At 35.5% G+C, this 18109-nt stretch overlaps 2 protein-coding genes across 4 annotated transcripts in view; both read left to right on the forward strand.

Moving 5' to 3' along the window:
- The window catches only part of vac14 (vac14 homolog (S. cerevisiae)), a 210896-nt gene that overhangs the window by 162467 nt on the left and 30320 nt on the right, over positions 1-18109 (forward strand). The window lies entirely within an intron of this gene.
- The window catches only part of galnt18a (UDP-N-acetyl-alpha-D-galactosamine:polypeptide N-acetylgalactosaminyltransferase 18a), a 135078-nt gene that overhangs the window by 51038 nt on the left and 65931 nt on the right, over positions 1-18109 (forward strand). For 2 of the 3 annotated variants that reach the window (XR_012399744.1, NM_001130648.2), the window contains 3 exon segments: positions 6072-6264; positions 7568-7734; positions 15026-15209. Coding sequence is in view for 2 of the 3 variants with exons in the window: in NM_001130648.2 (NP_001124120.1) it covers positions 6072-6264; positions 7568-7734; positions 15026-15209 (544 nt within the window). In the remaining variant the exon portion in view is untranslated. 3 annotated transcript variants of the gene reach the window in all.

Genomic DNA, 18109 nt, shown 5'->3' on the forward strand with positions numbered 1-18109 from the left:
AGGTTTATGATTAGCGTAATATGCTGGTGTTTCACTGCATTGCTTTAATGCATTCCAGCATTAGGCTCTCACCAGGGCCGGAATAACCAATGGGCCTTATGGGCACAGGCCCAGGGGCCCGTGCGTACCTGGGGCCCCTGCGAGGGGGAGAAAAAAAAGACAATTTCGGAGTGTCTTTTTTTGCTAATTGTAAATAGCGCACCTAGTTGGAATGAGCTATTCACGATTTACACCCATCAATGCCTGATTGATAGAGGCAAGATGAGTAAAAAGCAACTCAGCATTACAGTGTAAGTGGCGTGCCTCGTAACGCGCAAGACAACATCTTTTGATGCGATTGATCATCAGCCCGGTTCGAATACACCATCTACTGAACACGTGCTACTTTTTTTCTCTGCATTACAAATCAGTAATGGGAAGATACAGTTTTGAAATAACCTTAACTTGAGCGGATTGTAGTGTAACTTTAGTATTTGTCATAGATCAAAAATGAGTGGACAAGTAGATTTAGCAAACACGAGAAAAAGAGGAGAGGAGTCCTCTTTATTGAGGCATTTTCCATACACACCTTCTTTAAACAGACCCATGATCAGGAAAATAAGGGTATAGAAGAAGACGTTATGATAACGTTAGATGAGTAAGCTAGCATTAACCAGGCGGAGCTGAGGAGGCTAACGGCAGCGCAGCCGGACTGGATTCATCGTGTGAGAGACAGAAAAAGGAGGGATGGAGGGAGAGAGAGAGAGAGATAGAGAGGAGAGAGAGAGAGAGAGAGAGAGAGAGAGAGAGAGAGAGAGAGAGACAGGCCCCGAAGAGGAGAGAGATTGAAGAAGAGAAGAGGTATAGTGTGTGTGTATATATATATATATATATATATATATATGTATTATATAGTACAATTTCAGTGAACTTGAACAAGTATACAAAAAAAACATTAATTTTCACTAGTTGTATTAGTATTTTTATTCAATGCTTTGAAAAATAAGTTAAATCTTTGTAGACTATAAATATATCTCTATATAATATTTATTTAAATATGTGGGCAACAAATTATAGATTTATTTTAATTAAAAAATATTATATTATTCTTATTTTTTTAATTCAACTATAGGGGTGCGGCCAGGTAGGGGGCCTTGCAAGATAATGTACCCAGGGGCCCCTGAGTTCTTAATCCGGGCCTGGCTCTCACATACTCCCTGCTACTTTATAGCCATTGTGGGAATCTCACGCTGAACCCAGTTGACCCATCACAACAGACTGTGTCATTGGACCAATCACAGCAGATTAGCCTCACGCAAAGGAGAGGTTAGGAAATAAATGAATCGCTGAACAAACCATATGGGAGTGGTTGGGATAATTAGGTAAAAATAAATGTATATTATAAGACAATAATAGTGTTTTTTGACCTTGCATGCATATCAGCCTGTTGTTGGAGACCCGAAATATGACCATTTATAATGCAAAATAGGGGCTCTTTAAATAAATTTTTTTGTTGGCTTCATTGTCTTTAGTAGCCATTGATTTGACTTCATAAGATGAAATTTGTGTTTTTAAATTCCCAAATATGTAGCTGTTGGCTTGCATTGTATAAATCACCACTGACCACAGTTTCAGTGGTCGGAACCTTCTTCAATGTTCTATTGCGTAAAAACATCTCAGATGACCTGAAGATGAACAGTAAATGAACAGAAAGTGTCATTTTCGGATGAACTGCCCCTTTAAAATAGAGTCAGCGCTCTGTTGACCCTCTGTCTCATGCTCTGTTCAGATGGATTTGACAGTGCTGCATTAGCTCAGATATGTTACTCATTCGGGTCATACGAGTGCTCTCATATTCCATTTTTGTGCTCTGTAGGTCACGTCATCAGACAAACATGAAAATGCACAAAGCTCATGTGACGCGCTCAAATCTCAGAAAAGCTGGAGCATCGTGATGTTTGCAGGCTGTTTGCATGTGCTCTTGTCAGCTTAGTAGTTTGGGTTTCATGCTGGGTGTGTTTTACATTTGCTTCATAAAGTTGGCAGTGACAGGCTGACGGCGAGCCACAGGCGAGGTCAGAAACACGGGCCGTTCACTGTGACGCAAACCTTCTGAGGCTGACGGCTTAAAAAATAAAAAAAGGGAACAGCTTTGGTTTAGAAATGCTCAACATGAATATTTTCTTATAGCAGTATTTGTAAAAGCAGTTGTTTTCCCTCGTGTCAATCTAGGGCAGAACAAGTTTCTTTTGTGGAAATCTTGAATAGTTTGGTGTTTCTTAAGTAATGATTATGGAAAATGGTACAGAAGTGTTATAAATCCCTGTTGTGGTATTTTAAATGTGTTTCTTGTGGCATGTGCAGCTCAGAAGAACCAGTCCTAGTTATTTTATATCAGTATCACTTTTATTAGCTGAAAGTGTGTTGTTATTATAGCTGTGGCCACAAATTGTTTGAGTAGTTGATTCTGAAATTTTCTGCTGACTTTCAGCCTCCCACAGGTCCTAATGTCCATCGGGTTACTTGACTCATTTACATTGTATAACCTATTTAAATGACTATATTACATGATATATTTAATCATTCATTTTCTTTCGGCTTAGTCTCTATATCAAAGTTTGCCACAGTTGAATCAACCGCCAACTATTCCAGCATGTTTTACACAGTGGATGCCCTTCCAGCTGCAACCCAGTACTGGGAAACACACTTATACTTATACACACTTATTCACGGACAATTTAGATTACTCAATTCACCTATAGCACATGTCTTTAGACTGTGGGGGAAACCGGAGCACCCGGAGGAAACCCACGCCAACACGGGAAGAATATGCAAACTCCACACAGAAATGCTAACTGACCCCGTCAGGACTCGAACCGGCGACCAGTGCTAACCACTGCCACCCATATAATATGTTGTTACCATGAATTAAATTACTCCTTCAGTGAAAGAGAATTTTGATCATACCACCCATCCCTATCCTTCAGTTTTGATCTGTGTGATTTGTACAGCCAACAATCATTTTTCTCTGATTTCTATCACAGTATGTGCTTTTGTTTACATGATTTTTATGACAGGAATATTCTTCTTTCAGCCTCGTCTTTCACTCTGATCTGACAGCTCCTGCACTTCAGTCTCTGTTTGCCACTTTTATCATCTGGATACAAAGCGGTTTAGATCATTGTCCAAATCTGAAGTCATTCTTTTTTCTCCTGCATATCAGTGTGTTCGTGTTAAGTTTACGTGAATTACACATTGAACTCAAATACTAAACACGATAATGGAGGCTTTTTGGACTCTTTGCACTGTTATTCATCTTGTTCTTTGATTCTAAGCCAGTAAAACACTTGCCTGATTTTCTTTTTTTGTTTTGGCTTGATCTGAATGTAGGCTGAATAGAGGTGGAGTTTTACTGTAAATAACTTCCAAAACTCTTGTCCAGCTTGTATATTTTATACATTTCTTTTGAAGTTTTTTTAAATGAATAAAATGTCTAAACGTTTTGAAAGAAATGGTTCACTTAAATTTTATTTTTTTCAATATTTACTCACTTAAATAAATTTAAACCTTTAAAAACCCAAACCTATGAAAACAGAGGAAGATATTTTAAAGTAATACCTTTCGTATAAGCCACTTTTTATTCCAATTGACAAGGAAGTCAAGTTATTATTTGCTGTTCCTAATACTTGGACTTTTGTCAGGTAGCATAGCTACAGGTTTTCATCTTTCTTCGGTTTTGAACAGAAGAAAGAAACTCATAAAGGTTTGTGACAAGTTAATGGTGATCAATTGATGACAGAATGTTCAATCTCTTTAAACCAGTTTGTAGTTTCTTAAGAAGCAAAATAGCATCTACAATACCATTTAATCTTGTTTTTGAAATGTATATTAAAATGAATTGAGTTTATACTTTCCGCTTAACTAATTAGGGTCAAAGTCTAAAAGGGTGAAATATAAAAAATAAACAATAAATCAGAAAGAGCTTTATTTCCAGGTATGTTCACACAAACAAGGAATTTGTTTTTGTGACAGAGCTTCTACAGTGCAACAGAGTTACAGAGACAGGACAAAAAAAACTATATTTTAAAAATAGAAGTAAGCAGTTAATGCAAATATACAAATTGACAAGTGTATGTGCAGGTATATTACTATATACAACATTGTATGTGCATTTGTTTTGTGCAAATTGCCATGTAAAGTGTGTTGTTAAATAAGTGTATATGGGTATAAAAAGTGTATAGCAAGTAGTGATGTTGGTTCCACAATTAAAAATAAGTAAAAATATCTCAAATGAAATTTTTGTTATATATTTTGACTTGTTTGTTTATTCACTTTTAGGCAATATTTGCTGGTTTTAAAATGTAATACATTCATTTTCCCTGAATTACATTTATTTTTATTTTTGCTTTGGCAGATAGTGTGCCTTAAGTAAAAATAATAATAATAATAATAATCATTATTATTATTATTATTTATTATCTTTTTTTAAAGCAATACATGTTTACCTTAAAAGCCCAAATCAAAAAGGGGATGTATCACAATTATGGCAAAAAAAAAAAAAATCTAACTTTTATCTGAAATCAGTTTTTTTTTCACTACAATTAAATCTAATGTTAATAAAAGATATTCAAAAAATGATAATGCTCTGCATTTGAAACAATTGTATACTTGATTGAATATCAAGATATATGTACAGGTAACATATTTAAAAAATAATAATAATAATTTATTGCTTGCAGTATGAAAATAAAATATCAAAGTCACAGAGTAAAAATGACCATGAATTATTAATTAGTTTTTTCTCTCTCTCTCTTATTAATTTGTGTTTGTGAATCTGCACTACCATAAGACAGAGATTCTCTAAATTATGCGTTTTATTGAGCAAGAAGCTGTTGTCATTTATAAAAGCAGTGTGTGTTTTTTGCCTGTGTAGTGAATCTGCTCTGAACGTCAGTGTCTGCAGTGCTGAAGATGAATGAATCTCTCCAGATCCACTCTCTGCAGTGGCAGTAATGAAATAACCTCTGCTGTTAATTAGCATTCCTTCGTCACCTGCACTGACCTCTCATCAGTCTTTCCTCTCATATTTGCAGCGAAAGTATGCATTGAATGTAGTGAGGAACAGATTTCGGAGGATAGATTTCTCTTTCTTCCAGACCTTGATGGGATTGTTGACTTGATGAATGGAAGTTGGTGAAGTATTGGACTCTAATTTGGGTGGTAATAGATTGTGGACTGCATTTGGCTGACATCCATTGAAAAAGTGCTGTGCTGTTGTCATACTGTAATACCATAGTACCACAGATACTTACTGTTGAACTAACTAACAGGTATCTAAACGTAGAGGGTGTTAATGTGTCATGGTGTTAAAAAAACAGAGCATTATTATGGTATGCAAACAAAAGTACTATATTTTTATGTAAACAAATGTATTTTTTCCATTTTGTTGTACTTTGTTGTGTTAGTATGCGTTATTACAAAATTGTAATATAGTTGTCTTTGAATCTTATGTGATATGCTACATATATTGTTTTGATTGTTAATAATAAGCATAAATAATAGATTAAATATATACAAGTATACATTATGCATTGTTATGCATTATGCCTTATTAAATAGAGATTAAACAATAATAATGATATCATTATATGATGAATATTTTGGGTTATTGCTTTTATTATCAATACAAAAATAATGATACTTGTTGTTATTTTAGTATGTAATTATTATTGTTGTTTTTTTGCTATTTATTTTATTATCAATATAGTAGTGATAACAATAATAATATCAATAATTATTATTATTATACATATTTTTATTATTATGTATTGTTTATTACATTTACAAATTACATTTATGACATTTATTTATTGATTACTGTTTTTATTGCTACTAGTGTTGTTTTTATTACAAATTAATTGTAAATATTAAAAAGTAATATTAGATAAAAACAAATTTAAGTGTTTATTTAATATAATAACAATAATTATTATAAATATTATTGTACATTTTTTATGCCATTTCTACATTGTTTTGTAACTCTGTATTAGAGATGACTCTAACGTTGTTAACTCTGCTATGTGTGTGTTCAGAGAAGCCACAGTCAGATATTGAGGACTCTGCTGACCTGTCACTCTCAGAGACTTTGTTTGCACACTGGGGACATGAGCTGGGGCCAGAGAGCCGAAAGGTGGCCCTCAGAAAGTTCCAGTACTACGGCTATAATGCCTACCTCAGTGACAGACTCTCTTTGGACAGAGCCGTGCCAGACCTCAGACCTGACGGGTGAGAACAGACACTTTTACACACCTCCAGCTTCACACTCACTCAAAAAACACACACACACTCAATCACTTACAAATAGACGTACACATGGTTATTTTCTCAGAAATCTCTCTCTCAGTGAAATTATCAGACTTGTGGGTGAACAAATGGCTCATTTTATTATTAAAATCAGTGAAATCCAAATTTTTTTTACATTTATTTGATATATTTACATCAACCTTTAGTGCCCTTAGTGTTTATATTTAATCATGTAATTAAATAAATTTAATCTTGCAAATTTAATTACATTTTAAATAATTTTTATTACTTAATTTAATTAAATTCTTTAAGTGCAAGGTGTTACTGTATATATATATATATATATATATATATATATATATATATATATATATATATATATATATATATATATATATATATATATATATATATATATGTRTATATATATATATATATATATATATATATATATATATATATATATATATATATATATATATATGTAATGTGATGACAAAACGGGTGATTTTTCTCATTTTAAGAATATAAGACTGAACAGCATGAAATGCCATCAGTCCACAGATATATACCCCCAGTATTTCTCTGTTGCAATCGGAAGACCACAATAATTAACCCCAAAAAAGCCAAAGCAACACAAACACTACCAGATTACTGTTGTGTTTGCGAAAGGGAAATGCTGACACGCTAATGGCCGCCAACACTTTGTCTTTCAGAAATTATAAATATTTAAAACAGGCACTACCCTTATAAATAAACTGCATAACTGCAATTTAAACAACTTCATTCTCGCCTAAAAAAGCCACAAAAGTTCATTATGTTATCCAACAGCAGCAATGTTTGTCAAACTGTAGAGTGTCCTCTGCTTATTGCTGTATATGGGCGGAGTAATACACGAGGGTAAAGAGTGAAGAGGCTGGACGAGTGCTGCTGTTTGCAGAATAAAGCATGACTGTAAGCCAATCAGATTCAAGAACTAGGCAGAACTGTTATAAATATCCATATCTATATTTATATACTGTATATTTAAGTTCACAACCATATTAACAGATTCATACATGACAAATAAATTTTATATCTGCCACAAGCACCTCTGCATATGTGATTGTCCATTTCACTTTCGATAAATGTTTAACTGATATCAAAACAGGCTTGAGCTTTCATCAATACCTCAAAACAAATGTCATGAAAAAGGGAGGAACATTTAACCCCTGGAAGATTTCTCATCCAGGATTTATGTTGATCCTGGATTTATGTTGTTGTTGTTGTTGTTTTACCCCTGCAGCTGCAGAAATATCTCATACCCGACAGGTCTGCCTCAGGTCAGCATCATCTTCATCTTTGTGAATGAGGCTCTGTCTGTGATCCTGCGCTCTGTTCATTCAGTGATTCAGAGGACACCTGCTCACCTGCTGAAGGAGATCATCCTCGTGGATGACCACAGCAACAACGGTGAGCAGCATTTTTCATTTTCTAACTGAAAATTCTATAAATAAAAAGGTATTTTAAATCATGTTGCTGAATGAATTTGCATCACCGTCTCACAGCAGCTTTGAGATGGAGGCTGAGGGAATACGCTTCAAAGGGTGCCATGTTGCCACATCTAGTTATTATAAGCTTTGCTTCATTGGACTTGTTATTTTAATGCTTAAAGGTCCCACAAAGTGCCTTGAAACATGCAGGCATGTTCAATGTGTGACGTAACTTCAACTGAAACATGAAGGGTTCTATCATACACCCGGCGCAATAAGGCTCAAGCTGTTTTTAGAGATGGTATTTAAGTATATAATTTCACTCACCTGGGAAATAGAGGCAACTTGAATTGTTTGTGAGCACACATCATGCCATATTGTCTGATAATAGTAGGTAGTAATACCAAAAGGCAGTTGACTGTGTAAAGCCACAGAAAGCAAAACAAAAATAAAATGTATATGGCGAGTTAAGTGGCTAATCAGCTGGAATGACATAAACAGCGAGACTAAGCTGTCACTCAAGTGGCCACTCCCTTAATCAAGACTTAATATAACTATAATATAAAAATTAAGCGGATGAGTTATAAAAAAAATTCACCCACCTCACAGATGTCATAAAGGGTAATATTAGCTATATGCACCAAGTCCATCGTTTGTACCAGGCTGTAAACATGTTTTTAGCAGCTGTAAAATTGGCCAATTTAGCATTATAGTCAGCGAATATCTGGAGTTTATGGAGCCAGCCCCCAAAGGAGAGTTGATCAATTGCAGTTTCAGTTCTGTATTGGGTTCAAGAGAGAGAGCGGAAAGTTGCGGTTTGAGTTAGAGTTGTGACAGTCATAGTCTATAATAGCTATAATGCTAAGTGTTTGAACCTTAAACTGCCTCCAAAACTGCCTACTACTCGGTAAATACTGCATTTTAATTTAAATGTACTAATCTGCCGTAAGAAAAGTATGTTCTATACAGTATGAAAGTCAGTAGTATGAATGGAATTTGGACATACTAAGTCCGCCATTTTGTCATAGTCACGTGATCTACCCGCATCAGTTGCTTAGCTTCACTCCCATTCATGAATTCTCTCACAGAGCATCATGGCATAGCACAGTGTGCATGGGATGCACTCTTCAGAATCTCACCGGAAGTAGTAGGTCATCCAGGCATTTCTCACTGTACTGATTTTCGAAATCTATGAATTTGGACATACTACTCAGCTCGCATACTGATTTTAGCATACTACACAGTATGGAAGTATGCGGTTTCGGATGCAGCCCTTTATATTAATTGTCATTGAGACGTGATTTCATAGGAAGAGGTACTTTCAGTTTCTAGAGAGCTTTTGATTTGTTCAGAAATTGATTTGTCAGATGTTTGGAGACATTTTTAACAGTGCATCTTTGTATCTAACTGCATCTAACTGATCAAATAAATAGAGCCTTGGTGATCAGAATGTTCTTTTTTAACTACACTGAAAAATGTATTAATAGTATTAATAGAGTTGCATTTCTAGCCATAGTCGAAGACTCATTTCTAAACTTTGGCTTCGGCCTTGGCACCGTATTTGGCTTTAGTGCTGCTCTTTGATTGGTCAGGGTCATGCAGGGACTCTTTCAGTGCAGACTGATTTCTGTCTGACAGATTATGATGAATAATGCAGATAAGTGTGGATATCTGAGGTTTGTACGATGACAACACTAGAGGATTATGGGCAGCAGATGCACACACCTAAATCTTTCATGTTTTGGCATCAGAATCAGGACGTTTCTCTGTGAATGCATTCTGACAGCATTTAATGAAGATAAATCATTACAGTATCACAGATATCACCCTGATGTAATATTCTGTTGAAGTGTGTATTTAATAATATTATTTATTAATTGTCTTGTCATGTTTGCGTGGGTTTCCTCCGGGTGCTCTGGTTTCCCCCACAGTCTAAAGACATGCAGAATAGGAAAACTGAATAAGTTAAATTGGTCCTAATGTATGTGTGTAAATGCAAGAGGGTATGGGTGTTTTCTAGTGCTGGGTTGTGGCTGGAAGAGCATCTGCTACGTAATAGCATATGTTGGATAAGTTTCCGGTTCATTCTGCTGTGGCGACCCTTAATTAATAAGGGGACTAAGCCGAAAAGAAAATGAATGAATGAATTTATTAATTGTAATATTATTATAATTGTGGTTATCAATTAATGAATATACTTCTTAATATTTTTGGTCTTATTTTTGTTTGTTCAATGTAGGGCCCCATATATCGTTTCAGCATCAATATCGCAATATGACCATTTGCAAAAGTCACATCACAGGATATGCCATGTTGAAGCTGAATTATAAAATATAATTTTGTATGTGCTTTTGAGGCTTGTGACTGTAATGATTTTAAAAGCATTTAGACCTAAGAAATGATCCCTTTTATTAACTTTATTAGCGATTAATTTTGTTGAATTATAATTCTTTTTCTATTATTGCACCTGAAGAGACATGGAAAGCAATAAAAACAGTTTATTTCAATTGTATCATTTTCTTTATTGTATTTATTTATACTTGTAGATTGTTTATTAGATTTTATGCAGATGCAGTTCCTCTAGAGAAAGTCATCTGATGAAATTGTGTTCAAATATATCGCAGAATAACGAAATATTGCAACGCTAAATTTTTCCAATATTGTGCAGCCCTACATCCATGCGTCATAACTTAATATCAATTATTAATTTTACTGGGTTTAAAAGACAAATAAAATAATTGATTTAAATATTAATATTAAACAATTATATTGATTTATTAAAGAATTCTTCTGGCAATTCTTCAGCCAAAGCAAATTAAACTTTAGCAGATTGCTATGGTATAAATGCAGCACTACAACATACAAAAGAAAGAGATCGACTTAGAATGTCACTTACCAGTTTAGTAATGTTTTTTTTAACTGTAGTTTGAAATTACGCTGAGTTTTTCTCCTCTAAGGGCTTATTATGTGGCCATCTCTGTCCTCATCTTGTGGATAGACAATAGCCCTTTTCACACAGTGATACCGGTAAATATCTGGAAAATTTCCGGAACGACTTTACCGGTATATTCAAAAAGCGCTGTTCACACAGGCGAAGACGTTACGGAAATTTTCCGGAAAAGAGCATTCACAAAATACCAAAATACCGGTAAATTCTGACATCATTCATCACAAATGAGCTTTAAACGGCTGCGCTTGTATTTGTAAACATTTGACTAAATTACAAACTCTGTGGATGATCAATATTGTGAACAACTTTCGCAGGATCACTTTCGCATGTCGAGATGTTCATAATATGTGCGTGTGCAGGCGCTCACAGGCTGAAGCTTGAAGGTAAACAAACATAAGCATCTCATCGATGATTATTTACACAGTTGGCATAAAGAAGAACATATAAACGTGATCTGACTAACTTCTAGCAGCTAAATGTGTCTGGAAAAATATTCAAAGGTTTTTATTCTCACAAACCGCGCGGACGTAAATGCGTCTGACTGTTGTGATTGGCTAAAGCAGACGTCTCACGTCAGCACGTTCTAGACGTGCACGCGCTTATTACGGTAATCTTCCTTCTGCATTCACACAGCGCAGCATTCCGGCAAATTGCCGGTAATGTTACAACTTCTCTTTCCGGAAAATAGCCAGAACTAATTTATTGGTATTTTCAAAAAGGACCTGTTCACACATACAACCTTTCTGGAAAATTGCCGGCAATTTTCCGGAAAGGTCTCTATGTGTGAAAGGGGCTAATGTCAACTGTCTCTGCTCTGCACAATGACAGGCTGATGAATGCTGTATCTCTGAAATAGAAAATATTTCAAATAGGCCCTATCCTTATAAATAAACTGCATAGTTGCAATTTAAACAGCTACAGTCTCGCCTAAAAAATCCTCAAAAGTACATTATGTTGCCCAACAGCTGCAATATTTGTCAAACTTTAGTGTGCTTATTGATCTGCTGACACTCTATGTGGCAGAGTAATACAAAAGGGTGAGGAAGCTGTACGAGTGTTGTTATTGCAAAATATCACACAGCTATCAGCTATCAGATTCGAGAATCAGACATAACTGTTGTATAAAATGTAATATAATATAATATAATATAATATAATATAATATAATATAATATAATATAATATAATATAATATAATCATACTTTTCAATAAGGTTTCATCAGTTTCATCATGTTAGTTAATGTATTTACGTACATTAAATAGTAACAGACAAATGTAGCTTTTTCTTTTGTTTAACCGCAATTGGAATATACCCACAACAGTAATTTAAACATATTTCAAACTGAATTATATTCACCTGCCTTTATTTCAGAAATCGTGTCCCCACAAAGAATCATTAAATTTATTGGCCCTTACAATCAAAACCTTTGAACCCCTGTTTTCCACAGAGACCTGCTGTCTCTACAAGAGCGATGCGAGTTCATCTCAGGCCGATCAGAAAGCAGAACCTTTGATTTGCTCTCATCACCTCTGGAGTATTTGTTTTGTCCAGAATAATGACTTCGTAGTGGTTCTGTCGCATTGACCTTTTGCTTGGCGTGTGTGTGCGTGACACAGTGAGGGCTAGAATGGGTAATGCGTGGGGCAGAGCTGAGGTCTGGACGCTTCATTCTCCCTTAGATTGACAGCAGCTTCACGTCACACCATCTGGTTGCCATAGAGAGACGGGATGAAGGCTTTCTGTCTAATAAAAACAAACAGCACAGGAGACAGATGGGAGGAGAGTAATCACCAGCCGACAGCAGCACACTCGCCCAATATCACAGACCGCTGGCAAATATTAGTGTCTGATGTTCACGGCATTTCACTTCATGTCCGTCATTCTTTGAGAGGTTGCGGTGGGAGTCTATATAAACGAATTTTGATTAGAATGTAATAAAAGTCAGGTACACATGTCCCCGCCGTCTCCCTGCTTCATTTCTGGCGAGCACTCAAACTTTCTCCAAGGCCACATGGGTGACTTGGGTAAACAGCAGGTGTGAGATGCAGACATTTAAACTGAGTGTAATATTTATCATTTATGGTATTATTATTTGTTTTGGTAAAAAGTCACAGTATGTAATGTTTACCACTAGAGGGTATCTGATCACAACAAACAAAGGCTTATACAAAGTCACTCTAGTACCGCCTTTTAGTTGTCTGTCACACTGGGTGGCAGTTGAAGTGAGAGGGTGCTCGCTGCAGAGCCATTTGAGGAGAGCTGAGCTCCAGCGAGGGGGAGCATGAGCTGTCGCTCCTCCTCCTGTAAGCTGTTTTAATGTGTACACCAACCCAACCCCTAACCCTACCCCCAGTGACATCACTCGTAGAAGAAGTGCAAAAAAGGTGGAGCTCAAGCTTAAGCTCCCCCTCTCTGGAGCTCAGCTCTCCTCAAATGGCTCTGCAGCGAGCACCACTTGGTTGAAGTTGCTTTTGTGCATTCTGGCCTCGACATTGCTTGTATAATGTTTATGATAAAGTTTATGATGATAATTACTGAGAGCAAATCAGTTTACATGCCACTGAAAATAAAAATTGTTCAGAGAAAACACTAAATATAAATGTAAGCAGAACCTAAAATGCGTCTCAGCAGGGTGTTTTCACACCTTTACTTTGAAACACTGTCGAGTGGCGAAAGAGGAAAGGGTTTGCATGAAAAGGGGAGTTTCATTGCGTGCACACACTGATTTTCACAGCGGCAACACAAACACAGATGCAGGGGAGACAGACAGTGACCACGTTTACATTGACATCAGTGATCAAATTATATAAATAAGTTATATAATTAAATAATAAATAAAATAAATAAATAATAAATGAAATAAATAAATAATATAAATAAGACAATAATATGAATAAGGTGCTTACATGAGTTTACATTTCAATCCATAATATTGTTGTGATATTACTGTAAACTTAGTAACTAAATCATTTTGATCATGGTATGTCTTTAAAAACTGAAAGAATACTGCTGACGATACTAAATAGCATAAACAAAAACAAAGAACATTGATTACACACTTACGTTGCTCACTCTCCACTGAAATTAATGGTTGCTTGTTGCTTTGTCGCAGCCTGCTGTTCGTAGTGTGAATGGGATGTTAGGAGTCTGATGACGCCATGACGTCCTTTGGGTTTGTATGTTCATCACATGGACTGGCTGAAGTTTTCAAAATTTTGTATCATTGTAGTCTGAAGCAGAGTATACTTTTTGGAATAAATTTCAAATAACAAGGGACATTCAATCCATAAAATATTGTAAAGTAATTACAAACACTTAAGTAGTTTTTCTCAGGAATTGCACTTTGCTAATTGTGCTGTACATTACATTTTTACTCACAATACAGTGTGATCGTTTGACACCTAAAATTTGAGTTTTTGCCTCATGAGCTCAGCATGTGCTGTTTTCTAAACTGTTTGAACATATCACGAATAAATGATTTTAATGAAACTGTGCAAAAGTCCAGCATCTTCAGATCAGCTTCTCTTCACTAATAGACAGCCCTATGCACTGAACGCTACCCTGTACCAAGATGGCAGCTTTATTGATGCATTAATTTCAGTATCACTTTATTTTGATGGTGCCTTTAATATATTTTGTTGAATTTAAGTTACATGTGCATCTAAATTCCAACTAATTCTCATTAGAATATAAGTAGACTGTTAGGTTGGGGTTAGGGGTATAATTAGTTCAAGTTGACATGTACTTTCAAAGTTTCTTATAGTCAGTTAAATGTCTGTTAAAAGAGCATTATCAGCAGATATTAAGCAGTCTACTAATACTCAAATGAGAATTAGTTGGCATGTAGTTGCAAATAGGGACCATGAAAATTAAATCTTTCCTTCATTTCAATAGACAGCAATAGCCTATGCTAAATATCACACTCAGTGTATTTGTCTATGGGGGGTATAAAGAGAGAAGCTTCTGGACATCACTTACATCAGTTGGAGTGCCAGATCAATTAAAAATTCCAGTGGCCAGTTAGAGTCTTTGAATGGGATAACTGATTGGGGCAGCTGAGCCCAAATTACAGTTTGAGACACATTTCTTTCAATGACTTTTTGATAGTAGGCAAATTGGTCACCTGCTCCATTTCTAAATGAGTCAGCAGATTTGAATAAATCATCTGAATGATGGATTTAATGATTCAAACTTTCTTCCACCTTATGACATTTTTAGCTTAACAGCTTTTAGCTTAATCTCATTTTTGGTCATTATCACATACTGTTGGATAAGATGTTTCTCAAAAAAATCACTCTTTCCCTTTTGTTTTTTTACAGCAGAGCTGCTGGAGAATCTGCAGAGATTTGTGGACGAGACCAATCAGCAGCAGCGTGACTTTATTAAAGTGGTCCACCATGAGAAGCAGGAGGGATTGATTCGCTCTCGGGTCAGTGGATGGAGAGCTGCAAGTGCCCCAATCGTCGCCCTGTTTGATGCCCATGTTGAGTTCAGCATTGGCTGGTCAGTGTTGCTAGATTTTAACATCATTTGATCATCAGTAATGAATGTAAAACTGCCAAAGAGTCTTTATATATCTATAATAGTGGTTGGCCGTTATAGGCATTAACATGCTGCATTAACATGAGACTCTTATCGTGCAATAAAAAAAATCACCTTTAATCTATTCTTAAAGTTGGTTTGGGAGCTGGGTCTATTCTGCGCAAGTTACAATGACTTTCATCTTGATATTTTACCGCGGATGTATGTTTGTCAGAGCCGTCTGACAAAAAAGTGCCCTCCTGAATCAAATCTGAATCAGAATGCCTGACATGAACTGCAGTTCGGCAGTTTCACTTTAACTCATGAACATTTCAAACTGATGTTTTTAAGAATGGTGATTTTGTAATTTTGTGGTATTGTTTGTGATTTTTATATGAAACTTTATGTGCTGCCTGCCATCTTGACCAGGTCTCACTGGAAGAAGAGACAGTACTGTCTCAATGTGATCTCCTGGCTAAATAAAGGAAATAAATAAAACTGGGGTAACAAACGGGTATTAGATGCAAATCAGGAGTAAGGATTGGTGAGAGTGTTATGGAATTTAATAATGCCAAATGGAAAGAAAAAAACTTCTGCATTTCGCGATGTGTGTGTGTGTATTTGTGTGGTCCTTTACTGACGTGTGTAGATCTTGTCGGAAAATAGGGTGAAAAGTCCTAAAAGTCCTTGCCGTTTTTGATGTGTTTTAGAAACAGGAGTTGAGCCCCTGGTCTAATGCGCCACCTGGCTTAAGAAACCCGTTCTCAAAGACTTATTATTTGCGTAGCACACATATTCTGAATGCCATCTGCATAATTCAAAAGAGCCATTTTAATCTAGATTAAAAAATAATAATCTATGGCCACCTATAGTCTATACCTATTATTACCAAAAACAGGTTTTGAATATAAAAAATACTGAGAAATAAACATATATTATGTCTATTAGGTATATAGGCAAATTTAAATGTTTCTGTCTGATTAGGTGGCACCTTTCAATTTACATTTTAATTTAATCATATAAATGTATTAATTTAAAATAAACTACAAGGTGGGATGGATCCATGATTTCATGTTGTTGACGGACCCTACCATCCGAATGTTGCAGCAAAAATCAAAACTCATCAGACTGGGCAACATTTTTCCAATTTTCTATTGTTCAATTTTGGTGAGCCTGTATAATTGTAGCCTCAGTTTCCTGTTCCTAGCTGACAGGAGTCGGACCCGGTGTGGTCTTCTGCTGCTGTAGCCCATCCGCTCTAAGGTTGGACATGTTGTGCGTTCAGAGATGCTCTTCTGAATTCCTCGGTTGTAACGAGTGGTTATTTGAGTTACCTGTTACCTTTCAACCACGCCACGTTCAAAGTCACTTAAATCCCTTTTTTCTCCATTCTGATGCTCGGTTTGAATTGCAGCAGATCATCTTGACCATGTCTACAAGCCTAAATGCATTGAGATGCTGCCATGTGGTTGGCTGATTAGAAAATTGCATTAGCGAGCAGTTGGACTGGTGGCCAGTGAATGTATATTGTGACTTATTAGTAAATTGAGAATATATGAAGTAATCATATTATACTGCAATTAATTAGAATATTGAATAAGTAATGAATCAGTGTCCTTGTCCATAAATCTATTGTCCATAGTTGTCCATAAATCTGTTTTTACATTAATTAATCAAGATAATTTCCCAGAGATGGGTTGCGGCTGGAAGGGCATCCACTGCGTAAAAACGTGCAGGATAAGTTAGAGGTTCATTTCGCAGTGGTGACCCCAGATTAATAAAGGGACTAAGCCGACAAGAAAATTAATGAATAAAAAATCAAGATAATATTCAATTCAATTCAATTCAGCTTTATTTGTATAGAGCTTTTACAATGTAGATTGTGTTAAAGCAGCTTCACATAAATGGTCACAATATGCACACTCTTTTTTTTTTTTAAATACTCTGAATGACTAGTGTGCAGAGGTGGGTAGAGTATCCAAAATCTGTATTCAAGTAAGAGAACAAGTACTTGCGGAAATCTTTACTCAAGTAAAAGTAAAAGTAGCAATCTTAAAAGTTACTCGAGTAAGAGTAAAAAAGTCACTGATGAAAAAATTACTCAAGTAATTAGTTACTTAGTTACTTTTGATTTTATATATATATAGTGTGTTTTCATGACCGAGGTTTAACCTTTTTGAAGCAATTCTGTTTTATTCCACTGTGTCTAATGTGACCAAACAGCATGAAAATGTAAAATATTATTTACGTTTCACAACAAAACTAGTCTCACAGTGTTTTTCTGGAAATGCCATTTTCTCCTATTGGCATTCAAGCAAATATTAAACCCATCTAGCCCCCAAATAAAGCCCTGTTATTGCAAAAAAGCTCATAGACGCACACAGTTTCATTTAAAATCAAGTCGTGCTGTTTTATTCACGCTGAGAATTCAGATTTGGTGGGAATGGGAGTTGTGCATGATGATGTTTTTGATCATTGTTTGTACAGAGAGCTCCTTCATTGCTCTTTTGACCCCAGTGTGAGTGAATACAAATACATTCTTGCTCATTAAATGGAAAATTCATCCAAAAATGAAAAATTGCTAGTATTTTATTCACCTCAGGTCATCCATGATACTTTTTTTTCTCTTAGTAGAACATTTAAAAAGATTTTTAGCTGGAACTGTGGTGCTTGGTGATTTATAATTTGCAGGTTTGCAGATACAAGCACTTTGAGAGTTAAACTTTTTATTTGTTGAAGGGTTAGTTCACACAAAAATAGCAATTGTCAATTTAGTACAACATTAAAGAACATTTTTGTCTTGCCTACATCATGGCATGATGTGATTAAGCCGTGTGCACTGTTCAAATTTTATCAATTTTATCTTCAGTGAACTCATTTTA

Source organism: Danio rerio, chromosome 25 (assembly GCF_049306965.1).
Source record: "Danio rerio strain Tuebingen ecotype United States chromosome 25, GRCz12tu, whole genome shotgun sequence".
NCBI lineage: Eukaryota > Metazoa > Chordata > Actinopteri > Cypriniformes > Danionidae > Danio > Danio rerio.